The sequence below is a fragment of the Poecilia mexicana genome, unplaced genomic scaffold, assembly GCF_051168715.1.
Source record: "Poecilia mexicana isolate PSO_F unplaced genomic scaffold, ASM5116871v1 scaffold_15, whole genome shotgun sequence".
Classification (NCBI taxonomy): Eukaryota; Metazoa; Chordata; class Actinopteri; order Cyprinodontiformes; family Poeciliidae; genus Poecilia; species Poecilia mexicana.
This window is the reverse complement of record NW_028263384.1, coordinates 20,461,440-20,481,427: the sequence shown is the minus strand read 5'-3', so window position 1 is coordinate 20,481,427 and position 19,988 is coordinate 20,461,440. Positions and strand designations below refer to the sequence as shown.

General features: G+C 39.5%; 1 protein-coding gene across 1 annotated transcript; it reads right to left on the bottom strand.

Annotated features, from left to right (window-relative positions):
* Window positions 1-671: 671 nt before the first annotated feature.
* Window positions 672-11,165, bottom strand: LOC106933034 (lutropin-choriogonadotropic hormone receptor-like). The gene is made up of 11 exons (XM_015012058.2): window positions 10,978-11,165; window positions 10,594-10,665; window positions 6,322-6,396; window positions 5,976-6,050; window positions 4,949-5,023; window positions 4,583-4,660; window positions 4,340-4,408; window positions 3,871-3,945; window positions 2,917-3,105; window positions 2,691-2,744; window positions 672-1,968 (listed from the first exon to the last, which is right to left on the bottom strand). Exons 1-11 carry the CDS (start codon window positions 11,145-11,147, stop codon window positions 819-821), a joined length of 2,082 nt encoding a protein of 693 aa, XP_014867544.1. The 5' UTR covers window positions 11,148-11,165; the 3' UTR covers window positions 672-818.
* Window positions 11,166-19,988: the final 8,823 nt, after the last annotated feature.

Below are 19,988 nucleotides of genomic sequence, written 5' to 3'. Positions count from 1 at the left end.
CACTCCTGTCAAAATGTCTCCTGAAACCAAAAGGTGGCGCTAAAGCTCAACTTTGAGCAGAACCATTTAAAAAGATATGCAAGCCTTTTTTATTATGTACAAATGGAAAAGTCTTGATTCAATAAGGATAACTCTGAAATCATTAATAGATTCATGGTGGATCTCAAGTGTGAACAGCCCTATGAAAATGCTAGGAGTTTGAAAAACAATGAGAAATCCTTTTAAAATTGTTTCCAACTTTTAATGTGGATTTGAAAATTGTGTGCAATTTCACTGGGGGGAAAAAGTCTAGGGGAAAATGTGAAAAAAAAAAAAATCACTTCAGTTTGCAGACCTTGCAATACTTCTTGAAGAATGTTTGAATTATTTTCAGTGTGTGCTTTCTGGTCTGTCAAGATGTCTGTTTTGGTTCTGGACTTTGACTGGACCGTTGGGAACAAAACTAATTTATGTACTTCACAAAAAGCTACCATTTTAACAGGGATGTCAACTTTTTAGATCCACTTTAAACATCTCATTGATCAATAGTTTAGAGTACAACCAAACAGAGATGCTTTACATTTCTTCAACAAACTTTTTTGTTCTCCGTCTATCTGCTTCTTTTTACAATATCTGTACAGAACAGAGGATGCACTTCCCTTACCTTCAAACCTCCTCAGTTTAAATGAACATTTTCTGTTTGCGAAATAAACCACACAATATTCTATCAGATATTTGCGTGACGCCAGCAGTCTCTCCACCACTTCACCTTAATTCTCAAACGCGGCATATTCAGCGAGCAGATGTTGCCTCCGAGTTCCCAGCCCGCGCACCGACAGTCATGTCGCTCCCTTACTTAGAAAGCAGCCCTTCATCTTAATGTGATGGGCATAAAAGCTCAGCGAGTGAGGTTTCCTGTCGGCCACTTTGTTGATGCAGGTGTGCTGCGACGCCACCGTCTGTGATCTGTAGAAATCGGAGTTGGCGTCGCAGCAGCCGCAGCGGCTCAGCAGCCGGCACACGTCCCTCCTGAAGGCGCGAGTGAAGATGGTGTACAGGAAGGGGTTGCAGAGGGAGTTGATGGGGTAAAAGAGAATCAGCAGGATTTTGGAGTGGGACACGGTTATGAGGGGCATGCGCAGCGCGGCCGAGATGGCAAAGAAGGAGATTGGCGCCATGCACATGAAGTCTGTGAATATGAGCACGGCCATGCGCTTGGCGATCTTGGTGTCGCCGTGGCGGGTGGCGTGCTCCGGGTTGTGCACGCTGAGATAGATGCATACGTAGCAGAAGCAGACGACCAGGAACGCGACCACGTTGAGGATGAGGACGGCCATGACGTAAACCTGAGAGCCCGTCGTGTCGATGTCCATGGGCAGGCAGATGCTCACCTTGCTGTAGCTGCTCACTCCCACCAGAGGAAGCAGAGCGACGAGCAGGGAGAAGCCCCAGCCGGCCGCCATCATGGCCGCCACGTGGTGCAGCCGCAGCCTCCTGTTGACGTGCATGGCGTTGGTGATGGTGTGCCAGCGCTCCAGGCTGATGACGGTCAGCGTGTAGACAGACAGCTCGCTGGCGAACACGGTCAGGAACCCGGCCGTGCTGCAGCCGGGCCCCGTCTGCCAGCTGGTGGCGTGGTTGTAGTACTCGTGGCGGGAGTTGAAGTCCATGAAGGCGATCAGCATCAGGTAGAGCCCCATGCACAGGTCGGCAAAGGCCAGGTTGCACATGAGGAATGTCGAGATGGTCAGCTTGTGGCGGCTGACGAGCAGGACGACCAAGACGGCCAGGTTACCAGCCACGGCGAAGACTGTGATGAGCCAGGTGAGGCAGCGCAGGAAGGGGAAGCCCAGCAGGTCCTCGCAAGGGTTGAACGCATCCGGCATCGGCGTGCACATCACGAACGGGCTGCTATGGCAACTAAACTCGAGGTCCGGGTATTGAAAGCTTATGTCAAAGACGAGATTCATGCCGTCATCAGTGGGCTCCCTGAAGAACAAAGAAACAATGTTATGATTAAAGGTTGTTTGAGGCTCACTGGTGAAATGCATCATCTGAAGCATCAAGGAGCTGATCTAATCTGACTTACAGAAAGAAAAATGGATGCTGATTGTCAGCAGTTTACTTCCCACAGATAATGAAACGATGCGTTATCTGACTTGCAGCTCTTCATAAAATTATAACATAAAAAAAATAAAAATGCCTTCTGTTAATGCAAACATTAATCAAAACCAGAGTGCAGCTGATGCGTTTTATTAGAGCCGTCTCTCAGTTCATGGATGTTGTCAAAGGGTGAAAAAGTCCGTTCACACATCTTTAAGGGCAGATGGTGACTTGCAAAAGTAATGATGCCCATTAAACTTTTTTACTTTGAAACTTCAGTGGCTATTATTGGTATTTATTTATTTAAATCTTTATCTTTACTTTAATTTCTCTTTCACTGTTTATGTTTTTATCTTTTTTTATCTCTCTCTTTCTCACTGTTTATTCAATGTTTTTATTTTAATTATGTAAAACACTTTGAAATGCCTTGCTGCTGAAATGTGCTATACAAATACAATTTGATTGAAACGGTGTGATAGACCAACTCGAGGAGAAAAGCTCAGGCTTTCATAAAACAACTGTCTGTACAGCAAGATTAAATCACACACTTGTAGACTTAAAGATGGCGGAGAGGATGATTTCTAACGTTGAGCTGGGTTGTATCTTACATTTCTGCGTCGCTGAGATCACACAACTTTGTAAAGTTCCTTGAGGCCCTTTCCCTTGAAGGAAAGGAGGAAAAAAAAAAGAGCAGAAAACGTTAATTTGCAAGAATCGTCAATAAACCTGACCGCTAATTACCGGCCGACTGATCTGTATTCAGGAGATGCGGTCTGGTTCTCTTATGCAGATGTAGATGGATTCGTTGCATCGCTGGGAGAGCTGGTCGCTTACCTTTGCTTCCTGCGCCACGTGTGGAAAGCGCAGCAGTGGCTCGGGTAAGTGAGCTCGGCCTCCAGCAGCTCGGCGAGGCCGTCCAACGGCGGGAGGCTCTTCAGGGCGAACGCAGAGGTGGCTTTCAGAGATAGCACTTGACTCAGGCCTTTACTCGGCAGGGAACTGAGAGCCGTGAACGAAACATCCCTGAAACACAGAACACGAATGAAAGGGGAGGGGGGGGGCGGAAATGACAATGACTGGATTTCATTACAACAAAATGCTGCCGCCTATCTTTGGATTAACCTTGATCTCTCTGGGTGTTTTTCATTTTCAATTTGAGCTCAACAGGAGTTTTGCAAAGCCAGTCTATCAGCAAGGGAAGTTAACTAATATATTTCTGTGCAAAGAAATGTAACATCAGGATTCTTCTTTGCTTCTCAATTTAAACTTATTAAAATAAACCAACAGAGGCAAAGATGTTTAGAAATTCTGAAATAATAAAGAGAAATAAGGTGAATATTTAACTCAAAGTTGGACCAAATCTCTCTACTAAATAAATCGTATCAAATTGGGGAATCATTTTTAAAATTTCTGGAATGTGAGATTTAGCGTTGCAAACTGAAGATTAATTTAATTTCAGTGATCTTGCCTCTTTACAAGGGGTGTATACAAGTCTGGAGAACTGTGCTTATCTAGCTATAGTGTAAGAAAAGCAATATGAATCTAATGAATTTCATCTTTATGCCCTTCGTAATTAAAAGTTCGTAATGAATGTTGTGAACCTGTTCTCAGCTGAAAATGGTGCATCAGATGCACTCGGCAGATATATGCTAGTGTGATCGTGAGCAAATTTATAAAACGTTCAGAAAACCCTTTTTGTGTAGATGAACGCATTTGTGCAAAAAATCTGTTGAAACATCCCTTAATACCACATACTGGTGAAAATATATAAATTACAAGAACACTTACAGATAGCTTGGACCTGTGGCTCCTTCAAAAGCATCTTCCTGAATATGACGGAGGTTCCTGTTGTCCCTCAGTATTCTGCAAAACACAAAGAAGTAACCTCAAACCCGAGCTGCAGTTTTCTGCTTCACACACAATTTGAACGGAAACTTGAGATGACATGATAATGACCAACGCTGCCCCCAGTGTATTATTCATCTCCTCCTCTGGAGCCGGCACTGAGGAGGATGGGTCTTATTTTTAGACTGCAGGGTGTCTGCATGGATCTCGTCTTCATAGAGGTTCAGCATTATGGAACAAGGCAAGAAAACAACGAGGCGTCCAATCTTTGTTTAGTCTTACATAAGGGTTGTTTACTGGTACGATTAGTAATTTATGATTGGAGTAGGAAATCCTTTGCACTTAGCTGTGCTTTGCTGCAGCGTATTGCATTGGCATGAGGCAAATTTTCTAAATGATCCGAACTGCTTACAGACTTTTGAGCTTGGTCCCGTTGAACGCGTGAGATTTTATCTCCTTGAAGCCGTTCCTAACCAGGTTCCTGTTGAGGACACACCGTTATTAATTCTACTTCGCCACCAGTGGCACATACTGCCAAGGTCAGCGAGCCGGACATTTAAATATGCAAACATGCATCAACGAAACAAATAGTGACAAATTGCTGCTTTTAGCTCAGATAATGAAGCAACAAAGAGAATAAGGCCCATGCACTCACATGTCGACGTACTCCTTTGTGATGCCCTGGAAGGAATTGGCAGGGATGATGTCGATCCTCATGTTGTCTGCCATTTCTCTGCAGGCGCAGGAGATAACGCTCATTTAGGCTGCTTGGCTCCATTCTCTGGTTAGACTAAATTATGCATATTTATACAAATAAGGGATGTTTGAACTGTGTCACAGTGAGACAGAGTACCAGTCAGGGTTGATAGCAGTGTGACATTGACAGAATAAAAGTAAAACTGAGCTCAGAGGAAACGGCTCTCGTCCAAAAATGTGACCTAAGGAAAGCGGCATTTTTATGACTTGCAAATGTACGTTAAGCTGGGGCAGAGGAGCCCCGATTTGAAATGAAAATACTCACAGGATGATATCTGATGCCAGGGTGGATATGGTTGTCAAGTCTGGGAAGTGTGTTAGGCCTGTGTTTGAGATGCTCCTGCATTGACAAGTGGCGGATACAGGCGGCCATGAATAGATAAGAAGACGTATAAAAATGATGCAAAGCTTCTCTTGTAACTTTCTGCAAACTATGTATTTAGCAAAAGGAGGAAAATGTCAGACAGTACCAGACCAGAAGGACCTAAAGTTAGGATCAAGAATTATTGAGAAAATTGAATCTCATAAATGTTATTTATATAATCAGGTTACTGGAGCGTCTGGATTTTTATTTTATTTTATTTTTTAAACAATTTTCTCCACAAGGGTTTTTCAGTTAAATAGAGCAGAATAAATGTCACATTAAAGGTGGAAAATATTCTATTTTCAGTTTTTTTAAGTTCTCATTTGTTTACATCAGAAAAACCTATTAAGTTCACAGGGTGGGGGGTGGTGGGGCACATTTTTAGGGCCACAAAATTGTAATATAATTGGGTTCATCCGCTGGGGATCATTTGTAAATACATGTGAGATAAATGTGAAATTTATTCCAAGTCTCTTTTTGGAAGCTTCAACATGGCAAAAATTCTAAATCTTAGTGTTTTCGGCTACACTATAGTGCGAATATCTATCATTTGAAATGAGACAAAACAAACTTAAAAGGAACTTTTCAGCAAGATGTATGTCAGCTTATTTTAAGTAAATAACTCTGAAATATAGATTTAAAAAAGTACTAGTTCCACTTGCAAGTATTTTTAAAGAAAATTTAAGTAAAACTCGGACTTTTTTGTACATATTCAAGAATTATTTAAGTAGGTAAGTAATATATCTTGCTGCAAACTTACTTTTTAAGTTTGTTTCGTCTTATTTTAAGCACACTAAAATATTTGCATGACAAACTAGACAAAAAAAAAATACTTGGCAAATTTTGTGTTTTCGCAGTTAAAACCTCAGAATCCCAGAACTTATCGTCACGTCTAAATGCGCAAGGAACAAAAAACAAAGTGACTTACAAATACTCCAGCCTGGGCAGATCCGTGAAGGCTCCCCTTTCAATGACCCTCAGACTCTTGATATTCTGCACTGAGCTGCAGAAACAATAATTGGGGAAACAAATCAGTAATTGCTATGTCTGACATGCAAAAGCGTTCGCATTGGCACAAAATATTTATGTATCGGCTGCACTGAAACTCAATGATTAAACACACTGCCTTGTAACTGACAGAATAATCCAATGAAACTTAAATGACATGCAAATGAATATTTCTCCAATCATGTTTGAAACTGATATGCAGGGAGTGGATGGGAGGGGAGGGGAGGGGGGTATTTGGTAGAAGGTAAAAATGCTGCTTAGCCTACATCTGCGCCAGACTGTGGAGGGAGAAAAAGGCGTGCTTCTGAATGTGTGTGATGCAGTCACTCTGGGAGATCTCTCTGCAAAACAGCAGCAACAACAACAACAAAAAAAAGAATCAGTCTCCTTCAGTCATTAGTTAAGAGCATACACTGGAATTATCTTACATGAAGATGGTAAATTAAACATCTTTCTTGTGTTTTTCTTTTGTGTTAGGTTTTATTTAGAATGCTTAACTTTTAATGCATTCAGAGTAAAAATAGGACGGGGATGATTGATATACCATTGCAAACCATCAGGGAAATTCCCAAAAACAAAATCCCACCACCAATTCACGTTTTCTAGGCCACTAGCGCTCACATGCCAGGAACTCATGTGTGGAAAAGCTCCAAACATACATCACTGATGCTTTTGGGTCAACAAGAATAGGTGAAGATGTTGGAAAAAGTAGGACTAAACAAAGACACGGAGACAAAGTTACCAAGACCTTCTTTTTTTTCTTTTTTTTTTTGTATTCGTCCTTGATTACTTTGTTGCCTGGTGGCTGACTTCGTAAAACGTTCTCCATCTCCTGCCTGCAATCATCATTTTCGACTGTCGCTCAGCCGTAATCAGCCGATACCTTTTGCACGTCTAACGTCGACGTCCTTCCATCTTCAACCGAGAAACAATTAAAGTACTCCATCTGTACCGCGGATCCTCGTTCCCTTCATCCCGTCTCTTAATTGCTTCACATATAGTGTCATAATTACTGCTTAGAGGTCATAAAAAGCCTCCTCACATGATCGCCTAAATGAAGTGCTGCTGTGATTTCGAGCATGCATCACCGGTGACAAAAGCACACAGTCCTGTCATTCTACCATTGCAGACTTAATGGCGAGGAGGAAATGAAGGATTGCAGCAGTAAAGCTGCCGTTTCATTTAGGTTTAAAGCTACTTGGATAGTCAGGAACTCTTTTTTATTTTAAAACTGACTAAATTTGGGCTCCATTTAGTAGATCAGACTTGAAGTACAGTACGTATCTGAGACTGATAAGGCGTGTCCCTGAGGAACAGAGAGCAAAGTCAAACATGCTCAGCACAGTATGAAAAAGTCACATGCAAAAAATTTTGATGATAAAAAAAAAAAAGGGGAAACATGGACGATTAGAGCCCAGGTGTCTCCTCTCAGAGTTGAGTTCAGGTGGGCATTTTGCATAAGTAACCACCGGTTTCTAACTTGCCCCCTCTTTCTGTGCACCGTTTCCTTAGTTCCACTACATTTCAGGGTTTTCTCACCTGATTTGATCGTGCTCCCCTACAGCACTTCTGTGTGATTAATATGACAAAGTGATAACATAACACTTGGGTTTGTTCTTTTAAGTCATTTCTTGGCGGATTTGCTGCTGTGCCGAGGATAATTATGCTGCTGAGACATCCACCGCTGAGCTCCAGGGGATTTTACAACCCACGGGCTCCATTAAAGTCACCCCTTCCATATAAAGGGAGGATTTTTTTCTTTCTTTCTCTGGGCTGCTCTATGTGTAAGAGAGTTGAGATGTTTGAACTTGACAGTCGGGCGGTAGTACATGAATGATGCACTGTTCAGGAGTCAGTTGGTGGTCCTAATCTTCTCTAACATCGCCATAAAAGTCTTGCATTAGGAAAGTTTCTGTCAACGATTAATGGCCAGTGGTCTAACACTGATGCATCTGCAAATACAGATCAATTTCAGTGAGATTTAACAACCGCAAGCAATCGCTTTTAAAGAAATATGCTTGTTAGTAAAATGTTGACAAGAAGAGGAGCTGAAGCAACGCTTAACTCATATTTCATCATCCTACAACGATGGGAATTGTGTGTTGTTTCAGAACCAAAAGGAAATGTATAAAGTGATGAGAGTCCAGGGAGAAGAATGACTCAAAACACTGTGAATGTATTTTGAGTTTATTACAACTAAGACAGTTTTTAATTTTATGTTTTAACTTTAAATCTGATTCAGATCCTTGGAACACATTATCCACAACAGATGCTCCTAATTTGAACCCGAGTGCTTTTTTTTAAGTTTACATCCATTCATCATGACCAGGACGATTATATTCCTGTCAGGCTGATGAAAAAGTCAGTTGGATCAGACGACAATGTATGATCTATCTAATGTAACTAACACATGGACACAATTTCTTAAAACAAGAATCAAATTCAAAGGTTGGAATCTGTTTAAAAGGATTTTTGACCCGCATAGGCTTAGCTGTTAACCATAGTCAACAAATTTTTAACAGGGTGGAGGTAAGGCCATTATCAAAGATGGATTTCTGGTCCGTTTTCTGTTAAAATAAGCAGCTTTGCCCAAGTTTCAACCAACTATTTGTTGTGGTTGGGAGGAGAAGATAAATTTAGAGCTGGTTTAATTATTCCACCTATTTTGCGTGATGCACCATTACCACTGACTTCTGCAATCACAAGATCTCTGATAATTGGGTCAGATATCTACATCAGTAGCTCATCTGACCGTGAATGTTTTTCTGCAGAAGATATATCTCTTTGCAGCTGTAATTTTCATTTGAGCTTGAATGTGTCGAGTTTAGGACAGGGGGCTTCTCCTGTGTTTAGATCCCCTCACACCAGGTTGTAGTAAATCAAATCATAGCAAACTTTACATATAACGCCTTACAGTGATGCCTTGTTTTGTTTTACAAAGTAAGAACAAATACGAAACGCAATAAATAGGAAGTAGTGCAAAGTAAAGGCTAAAAAAATATACAACTATGTTTAAAAAAAAGTAAAGAAAATATAAAAATACTAAAAGTCAAACATCAAAAACCCTTTGAAATAAACGGGTCTTGCGTTTGGTTTGGTTTGGTTGGTGCGTTTTCAAAAGTTGTGAAGGTTATGAACGTTGGATCCCTGATAACACAGACTGGTGTTTCAATAACTTCATGATCGACGGAAATTTGTTGGCTCCTGGATTTTCCTGGACATCCTAACCAATTTTATTTCATTTGTTTGGCTCGCATGGCTGGTTGGATGTTTTAACAACCATCTAAAATTAAAACTGGTTTTGAAGTAAATTAAACAAGAAAACCTATTTAAAGTTTCTGGAATGTTTACGCACTATACTTAATGCCTGTGCTTGAGAACTTTGAAGACCTGTTTTTGTCACACTTGATAGATTTTGTCTGATATCCAGTCCAGAAGCTTGTTGATAGCTACAGAAAGTGTGCGGCTGACCAAGAACGAAGAAGAAGTGGGCGTGTATGAGTACTGGAACCTGGATCTTTAATATTCACCATGTACTGATTATCGAAAGTCATAACAAATTCAAAGTTTTGCACTTTTTTATCCCCAGAAAGCTCATTGAAGTAATGTGTTCTACTATCAATTCAGACTGGAAATTAAAAAGATCAAATAAATCATTAGTAGCTTAAAATCATGTGATTCATGAATGTATTGAAGCGTCTGATTAGCATTCTGTGTCTCTCTATCCTTTATTGTTTCTTATTTCCACAACACTTAGAGGGCATATTGATAATTTTACTTGGTAAATATGTTATGAAAATGTCAGTCTCCTCATAATTTGCTGATATTTATACTGAACTGCAACTGATATCAAATCTGTCCAGCTGGATGGACTTTAACTGTCCGCAATGTTTACATCTGTTGAACACGTTTAGTGGCTAAGATACTAAAACCGATGGTAACACTTTTAGTTATTGTTAATGTTAACAAAACGGTAAGAAAATGTTTATTCCAACTTATATTAATATCACAAAGTTTAGCATTAGTAGCAATTAAATATTTTCTTGAGATCACGCAACACGAGTGAGTACTCACAAAGATTTAGCACAAATATTAGAAACACTGAGTTTATCATCAATAAGCAGGAAAACAGAGTGAATTTAAAGAATTAGAAGCATATTGTGTTGCCTTATAAAACAAATAATTGCTCTCAAAATGTCTTGCATTGCCAGAAAGCTATTAAATACTGACGTCCCACACAGAAAAGGGCCAGTGTTGATGTATTTTCATGTTGGTAGGCTTTATATTTCCATAAATTTCATTCACTATTACTCTGAACATTAAATACATTTTCAGATAAGGTCACTGTGCCAGTCTGGCAGCATGTATTTACTAGCATTACTGTGCGAGATGAATAATTACACTGATTAAAACGTTTTTATTTTCTTATGCATAGTTATGTTTAAAAGAAAACGAGTCTCTCTAAACCCCCTAATTGAATTTAATATAAATCCACCACTTTAAATTTCCTTTTATATGTAAAGGAGAAAGCCACTTACATTATGGTAATGTTGATCAGCTCCTTGAAGGCATGAGTGGGAACTTGTTTCAAGGGCAGCTGGGTGAGCCTTCTGTAAGATTCATGAGGAAAGCAGTTAAATCCACAGATATACTGCGACATATAAAAAATAAAAATAAAATGGAAAATAGGCAGCAAAAATGTCTCTTTAAGTTGTCTCTCCGGATTACTCTACATTTATCATATAAAACTGTGCTAAGAGCAACTTTACAGTGACAGTAAAATAATAATAAAAAAAAGTTAAGTTGAAGAGGGTCTGAACGCAGCGAAGAGTAAAAAGTTTATAGGATGGCATAAGCTGAAAGGGAAGAGTCCTCTCTGTGTCTTGTACCTGTGGAAAGCCAGAGACAGCTGGGTTACTTACAGTCGCAGCGCAGATGTTGCTGCGGTCCTGGAGGCCAGCTGAGTGTCTCTGCTGCACTGAAACGTGTCGGCGCTGCAGCGGCAGATGGCCGGACAGGTATAAGCCCAGCAGGAGCGCAGCTTCAGGACGGCGGACAGCGCGACCAGGAGCCAGACCGCCCGGGGAGCCATGCGTGACACCGGGCCAGCGCTCACTACGGGATGAAAATTAGAAATAGAATATTAACACACACATAAAAAAAAGAAAGAAAAAAAGCAAGACTAAAAAAAAAAAAAACGCTGCTCAGTCTTTTTGAAGTTGATAAAACAACCCTCAGGGAGGCTTTATCTTACCAGGCCAGAGGTACAAGGCTAAATAGTCTCTCTCCTCTACTCAGTTTTTCTTTTCTTTCTCCCTGAGCGCTTGGATCAGATGCTGCCTTCAGGGACTGTTGTAATTGTGAGGTTGCTCACCCTGTGAATGGTCTGAGTGAAAGCCCCAACCTGCTTTTTTTGTTTTGACCTCAGAGCAGAACCTGCGTGACGTTTGGTGGGTGGTGAGCATGAAAGCTGATTGTAGGAGATTTGATGAAGTCACTTTGGTGAAACTACGGGAGGAATGTAACTTTATGCTCTTTACAGCTTTGAGTGGCTATTACTATGGTTAGTGTCAGTCTGTTACTGCCAATTTGTCTATACACTCATCATAAAAATACATTTTACATCATCATTACATTTATTTGACCTGTTTTTTGATCATATTCAAACATATTTCCACCTTTGTAGAATGGGCTCAATACTGTCTGTCCTCTCTTCTTATCAGAAATATTTAAATCAGTTGGCTTTCTGGAAGACACCAGCTATTAAGCATAGTTCATGCATTTTCTGTGGGATTGAGGTATGGTTCCTTCCAGAAGCTTATTGTTATCTAACTTTATGCATTAATAATGTCTACCTCAAGGTTCTCTTGTTGGAAAACCCAACTGAGTTTTCATTTTAACCGATTGACCTCAAATGCCACTTTTAGATAGGAAGGAAATGGTCAAAAATCAGCACCTTTAAGCTCTGCTAAAAATGGCAAATCCCATACTCTACCTTGCTAGGCAGCTGGCACAGTGCTGTTGATTTTGAAAGTCTCAATTTGGCGTCTCCCAACAAAAGTTTTCTTTTTTCTATAAGTCAAACAGCTCAGTCTTTGTCTTATCCGACTATACGCTGTAGCTTTCTTTTTTACCAGGCTCCAAGTCTCAGATATACATTTTATTCTGCAGCGGACAGTGACGCTTGAGTTCCAGAAACTTCTTGGTTAAGATAAATTTGGCGGTTTTTGAAAATCCTAAGTCATTTTCTTTCATCGTATTGCGACAGTTTCGATCAAATAAATGAAAACTGACAAACAAATGAGTGTCCAAACCATACAACGATTCAATCAAGTCAAAAATATTTTATTTTCGATTAAATGGATATTAAATAATTCCAAACATACATGAAAAAATAATTTTAAAACTGATCAATCAGATTAGCATTCAGCCTACTGCAATGATCTCACTAAATTTCTGAAGCAAACTATTAAAATTTGGGTTTATGAGCCAAAGTGTAGGTAAAGTTTTTGACATCACTCCCAGTGAACTCTGGACAAAGACAGCTAATATAGTGTGTTGGGTTCTTGGCTTTGAAAAGCAAATTTGAATCCTGTTTTTAAGCAATAAATAAATCAAGCCCTGCTTTTACTCATTTACTCTTACAACATCTTACATCGCTAGGGACAACCCAAGCCAAAGCGCCACATGTTGCTGGTTTGTCAGATGGAGAGCTTTGTGTCACCAGAGTAGTTAGTTTAATCTGCTGTGCTGCCAGTGGCCCTGAACCCATTTTACGCTGTCTTGTCCTGCCCCATCATGCCACTTTGACCCGTGTCACCACAGAGGCAACGTCGCCGTCTTCTTCTCCCTGCAGCAGTACCCAGCCCCCACACACAGACACACAGACATAAACTCACAATTCTTTGAAGAGGTTACTGCCCGGTACTGTTCAGCAAGACTCTCGCATATTCCCTGCAAGATTTACGGCAAAGCACACTCGCCGAGAGGCTCCGGCGTGTTTAACCCTGTAGAGAAAAGAAGCCGTGACAGAGGGAGGCTAATTTGTGCATGTGGACTTCAATCTGCCCACATCTTCCTGCTAACCGCCACGCTGTGCTTCACTTCGCACCAAGAAGGTCATGCACAGCAGGAAGAGAGAAAAGCAAGACAATTCAATTCAGAAAATCAAAGCTCCATCACCTCTCGATGCCACGCATGCTTGGGAGACAACAGAAATAAAGATGTTATGCTTATTGTAACAGATGCTGTGTTTCAGTTGTTATACTGCTGCTGCTTTTACACAGTAAAAACTGCAGGGTTAAAAATAACCCAATTCGTAATCCAGGGCTGGGTCAAATATGGACCGATCTTTCCCAACAGGTTTGACAAGCCTCTTGGGAAAGGTGTTCTCAAGCGTCTGAACTCCCTTTTCCAAGACAGATCAGAGGAGGTTGATGCCTCTGTTCCCTATAATTTACTTCATGTTGGAGCTTTTTCTGGCTCTTCGTGGTTATCGGATGACTTTATTCATAAATCTTTGAGTCACTTTGCTTGTCTGTATTTGGCGGAACTGGTGAGGAACACATTGTACACATCTGATGTCTTCGGCTTGCCAAAGCCCCGCAGGCTCAGATCGTGTCCTCATCTGTAAGAAGACAACAATTCATCTGCAGAGGACCGAGGTCATGTCTACACTTTGCACCGTCATGAAGAATCTTAGATCATGTTCGCTCTTTGGAAGGTGCTGTGTCTTGCATAAGTGTTCATAACTCTTGAACTCGCGCATCATTGTCATCAAAAAGCTTTTGCCGTTTGTCTCAGTCCAACTCATAACAGCGCATGACTGTGAAACAGGTATGGAGTCGAGACCAGACTGAGGCCGGAGCCGAATGTTTAACTTCGACAAATACTTAAGAACATTACATTTTGTACACCACAAAAGGCAAAAAATTATGGAAAAACATTTAATTACTCAACCAAAACTAATTCTTAGTATTAAACTAATGATGGTCATGATGAGCTAATATTTAAGTTGTTAAAAGCAGCCACACACTGATACACGTTCCTTAAGCTGAATTAATCAGCTAACATTTCACAATAATAAAAAAAAAAAATCATCAGGCTAATAAAAAAATTGTCATCTTCAAAAAGAAAATGTTTTCATATTATCATCTGATCCTGGATAAAAGCATTTAATCAGAGTTATTAGATGTTAAACAGCTTAATATTTATTAAAAAAAAAACACACATAACGTATCAATAAGTTATTAGGCATTTTAGTTTTATTATTAGTCCATGACGGTTCGCAAATTGCCTGTCAGGGGGAATTCCAATGGAATCCATCGGATTTACAAAAATTAGGCTAGAAATGACGCAGGGACAGCAGATTACAGGAGTCAAGAGGGAATATTTTCTCTAGCACAGATTCTGACGATAAAACATAGAAGGTAGGACTGAATTTGTGTTTTTGGCTTGATGAAAGGAGCCTTGCTTTTCCTCTACATCGGCTGATTATTCTGAGAGTTTTAAACACAGAGCAACGATGCTGATTGTAGTTTAACTTAAAAGGTTGCACGGGTGGCTAAGATATTGTTTCACTTGCGTTGCTGTGTGTTTTTACGGTTCAGCACTTACGTTTTATTGTTATTATTTAGATTTTTAGAGTTGAAACTGGGTGTTGTTCATGTTTTGGCGTTGCTGCTTACCCTTCATTTGTAGTCGAGTAAAACAATTTGTCGCCCCGCTCACTTCGCATATCGTCAATCCTGGCGGTGGACAAAACTTACTGTTTGAGTGTTTTCTTCTTTTCCTTCTCTTAAAACTCGTATTTTTGAAAACCATGTTGAATAATTTTCTGTGTTTGCTCAGCAAAAGCCAGACCGCACCACATGTGAACACAGATACATCATTTTAAACCAATGCTGTAAACATTCGCAACAGGATTTTGTGTGTCTTTATTGTATTGTTTCTGAGATGTCGGGATGCAGCTGATCACTTAATGTTGCTTTTTAATTCACATTCATCTTGTTGTGTGTCTGCGGGTGAAGATAACAGAGCTAGTTTTTTTTTTGCAATTTTGACAAAAACTATAGTCTCTAGCGGACCTCGACACATTTGAGACCAAGACTGAGACCTATCGATTCAAAACAGAAATCAAGACCGGGGAAAAAACAGGTTGAAACCTGTCGAATCCTCCATCCCTGCTGTGTGAAGTGGAAAAAATGTTTTACAAGTAAAAATCAAAGAAGAAAGAAAAAAAGAAGATAAAAATAGTTTTTTTTCTTTTCAGCTCCCCTGAATCACTAATTTGCAGAACCTTCCAGTTGTAGAGACAAGTCTATTGGGGATGTCTCTAATAGTTTTCCACATATTTTTTTACAAAATAAATTAAGCTCAACCTGATGATATGAGTGTTGCCCAAGCCCAGTCCTTCAGAGTCCTGCAAGTTTTAAACATTCTATCTTATTTATGCAGAGCAGCATGTTTTGATGGACTTCAGTTGGCCGTTACTGATTAAGACAGAAACATCTGTGAATAAATAATATTTAAATCCTGACACAAATTCTTAATTGAATTTAGCTCTGGACTTTGACTGGACCTTTTTAACATAAATTAATAAGCTTTTGTTGGACTCCGCTCCACTCAAGCGAACTAATGGGACAGCATTCCCCAGAATTCATTGCGTCAGGAGCAGGACAGATGACAGTTGTCTCACTTTTATCTGTTAGACAACTTTTCATAACTCACGTGATCTGTTCCCCTACCTGCCTGTTGGAAGAAGAAAGGACTTTTAAAACCTTCAAGGTGTAATCTGTGTACATGCGTCCAGTTTTTCTAAAGTTCATCCACATCTGGCCGAAGATGAGCATGGCACACTGCAGAACTCGACTCCTGGCTCTTTCCACAGAGCAAGTCAGCTGTTCAAGCTACTAAACCTTCTCTAAGATCAGCCTCCAGACATGGCTTTCAAATCTGAGTGAGAGCAGATTTTCAATTTTGTCGGGGGTGGATAAGCTAAATAAGACAATTTAGTCATCTTCTTATTTCCATATGTTGTTTGCTGAGATATTATTGTCTTGTCACTGTAATGCTGTCATCTGTTGAAGTGATTTGCATCTAGAGCAGCGTTCCATCTCTGCGCCGCAGGAGGCTGCAAGTTAAATCAGTTTGAAGACTTTTGCAACCTTTGCTAGGATTGCCCTGTATTTTCATCCATTCCTCTTCCGATCATATTTAAATTCAAAAATACTTTATATGATGTGCACAGTTCCTTTCCACCACACAAAGCATGTGGTCTGATCTGAACAGAGCGCCTTCTTACACGTTTATTGAATATTGCTTGTGGCAAACAAGAAACAAGACTTCTTATGCTTTTTTTTCCTCTCCCCCTTTTTTTATTTTTTACCAGGACTCGCTTTTTTGCAACTCTTCCATCAAGGCCAGGTGTGTGGAATTGAACTGTCAATACACTCTTCCTTCTGAGCTCTTGGCTGCTTCTATGAATAATGCTGTCTTTGCCTTACCTGTAAGTTTATTTAGCGATAGGCTGAACCGTTCTCTGTGGGATAGTCAAAGCCTGAGATGTTGTTTTATAATCCAACCTTGCACCACTGTGTTTTCCTCACAACATGTGACTATAGCCAGTGCAAAACTAGTAAAGTCTCAAAATAAAATTCAAATTCAAAATTACTTTGTTGAAATTAATTGTTAGCTTTACTTTTCTTAACTGATTATGTTTTATACATGTATTTTGAAAATGAAATAAAACAAAAGGGAAAAATACATTATTATTTAATACACTCATCTTAATGTTGCACTCAAAAAGTTTCGTAACTGAAATATAACAGATCACTAGCTAATGCACGTATCTCAACGCTGCAATCTGTACACTGCTCTACATTTAATCTACCAAAGAAGAAACACATCATGTCAAAGTGTCTTCCAAGCACATACATACTTATAAAGACGAAAGTTTTCCATTATACAAAGCATATAAAGTGCATTCCTACGGTGGCCCTGAGGTGCAAAGCACTACAACATTAACGAAAGCACTACAACATTAACGAAAGCACTACAACATTAACGAAATCCCTACATTAACGAAAGCAGTACATTAACAAAACGGAAGAGGTAGGTCCCAGTAGGAGACCTAAGAAATCGTTGATTGGACTACAGCTCGTTTTACCTTTGAACCGGAAGTTTTTCTGGAGACCCTTTTCACAGTGATGTCAGACAATGGCTGCCGTAACTCGAAGAGGTGTATCTTTACTTCTGGTGTGATTTTGCCTCGGGAAACCTGACTGAAAAATTCACAGATACTCGTTATCTTAAGGATACACTAAAAGGTAAGGTTAATAACAACAGCATTTAAGTGTTAGCCGTTATTACTCATTGTCAATCCATCATTCTCTAACTGTGTATATAATAAACAGCCTCTGATCAGAGAATAAACCAGCTAGCAGCAGCTTTAGCCAGAATTAGGAAACATATACACCGCTGCCTGTCAGTGCTTTATTGTTAAGTTTCACTAAAATCACTGACATCTTCCAACACTGTTGTTTAGAAAAGCATTTTAAATATTGACTTACTGGGAATTACTTAGCAGTAGTAATTTGTTAGCTGGCTAACATTACGTAGCCTTTCTGTTTTGGAAATATAAGGTATTTAGGCTCTAATCTTGTAATTGTGCTTCGTTAATGTTGTAGTGCTTTGCACCTCAGGGCCACCGTAGCATTCAGAGTGTTCACGTGCCGTTTTCTTTTTCTGAATTGCCTGAATTTACGTCAAAGATAGTTTGATGCGAAGAGCGCTCACTCGGTCATGTTTCTTACACAGATGTTTATGACACAGATGTTACATTCTGATCAAATTTCAAACCCAAAAATTGTATCCAGGAATTTAGCAATGCAATTTGCTAACTATTAACTTAATTACCAGCTTATTGATGAAACTTATTTCCACTTTAAAGTAATTTACAGTATTTGACTGACATCTATAGGTATGAACCTAAAGGCGATTGGATAAAAAAATGCACTCCACACCTTTTACATTTTAACTTGTAAAAAAGTATTTTCCTTTCACTTTGCAATTTTAAGCTGGTTTTTAATGTGCTAGTGTGAGCTGACAAAAATGTGGAAAAACCTTGGAGGGCACCATATACTAAAGCAAATACTACACTCTAAAAAGAAAAAAGTTGAACCAACTTAATTGAATTGCTTCTGTAGGTAACAAGCAATTCAATTAAGTTTATCCAACTAAATTTATTAAAATTTAACCAATTCAATATATTATAATCACCCAACTCAATTTGTTAAGTCAGTCTTACTCAAATCATTTAGTTTACTTCAAAAATGGTAAATAAACTTAAATAACAGTTTTGACCATTGAAAGCACATATTAACACATTTATTTAATGCTCAGATTGGTTGGCAACTTGAGATTAAGTACCCAGGGGACACATTAACATACGGCAGGAGGAAGCTGGAGTCGAACCGTCTACCTTCCGATTACAAGGCAACTGCTCTATCCACAGAGCCACAGTCGCTTACTGGGAATGTGTCCCTGTAAGCGTAAGAGTCATGGTGTCAGACGTGGGAAACTGAATTATTTCAAGTAAAGTCAAAGTGAAAAAGGTTATTTAAGGAAAAGATTTGTGTATTTAGATGACACTGTAAAAAGATTATTTAAATTTAGTTTGGAACTTCTTAAAAGTTTGAGTTGACTTTCTGTAGAATTAAATCAAAGAGATTTTAAATGTTTATTAGAACAACATAAATGATTTGAGTAAGAATGACTTAAATTTGTCATGTTAAACCCCCTTATGAATTAAGTTATAAAAACTTAGCAAATTGAGTTGGAAGAACTTAGTGAATTGAGTTGGATGATCATAATAAATTGAGTTGGTCAGACTTAGGATACAAAACTGGCGAACTCAATTGTTTTAAGTAAAGTCAAAGTGAAAAGTTCCTTCAGGTTAAAGATTTGTAAGTTTTGAGTTAAATGAACACAAAAAAGTAAGTTGTCATAGCAAAAGCAAAAGAATTAAGTTAAATTAATGTAAATAAGTCCATAAGATGAACTACAGCCAAAAACACTTTTTAGAGTGTAGGTTATATTTTAGTTGTTCTCTTTTAGGTAGACAGGATGTGATGTTTAAAAAAAAAACAAAAAAAAACAAAAAAAAAAACGACATGAAGCTGGTTGTGAGGAGCCGAAGGTCAAACATGGTGACATCCACAACACATTTGTCAAGTTAAGAATAAAATAGACTAATTCAGAGCTGCATCCATGTGACATGACATGCAATGGGTGTGATTGCGAACCATGCTTTCCCCTTCACCTGCTTTTGTTACTATTGTTGGAGGCTTCATTTTAAGTGAACAGGCTCTTCTTACCTCTGGGTGGAAGGCTGTTGACCTGTCAGCTTCCTGCTGGTTATCAGAGCACAAAGGCAGTGAGCGAGAACACAACATAACACAAAAAGTGTTGCCACGCAAGAGGAGACAGTTCAGCAGCACCAGCCTGCATTAAACCAGACGAGACAATTTCAAAAATAGACCAGAAGCAAAGTACACAACACAGAAATAGCACAATCAGTGAAACACAGGGACGGAGTTAGAGCAAAGCTGCAGTCAGTAAAAGGAGCCATCAGTGTCAAACACTGTTAACTTGCTGTTTCCACACTAAAACTGACATTTCAGGGAGAAAGTTCAACAGGAAGCACACATCAGTGTGGTGTGTGAGGTAATTGGCAGCAGGAGCACCGGGTGTGTTCTTCTGAGGGTCCCTTTTTGTCTTATTCCTGACTCCCTTTGCAGTTTCGCAATGAGGAATAGCTTATTTCCAGCTCTGTCAGACTCAACAGAGCCAAAAACTAACAAGAGTTCCCTAAGCAGGGCATAAAACATCCAGGGCCACGGCGCAGCTTCTCCTCGCCCTGCTCCTCTCAATG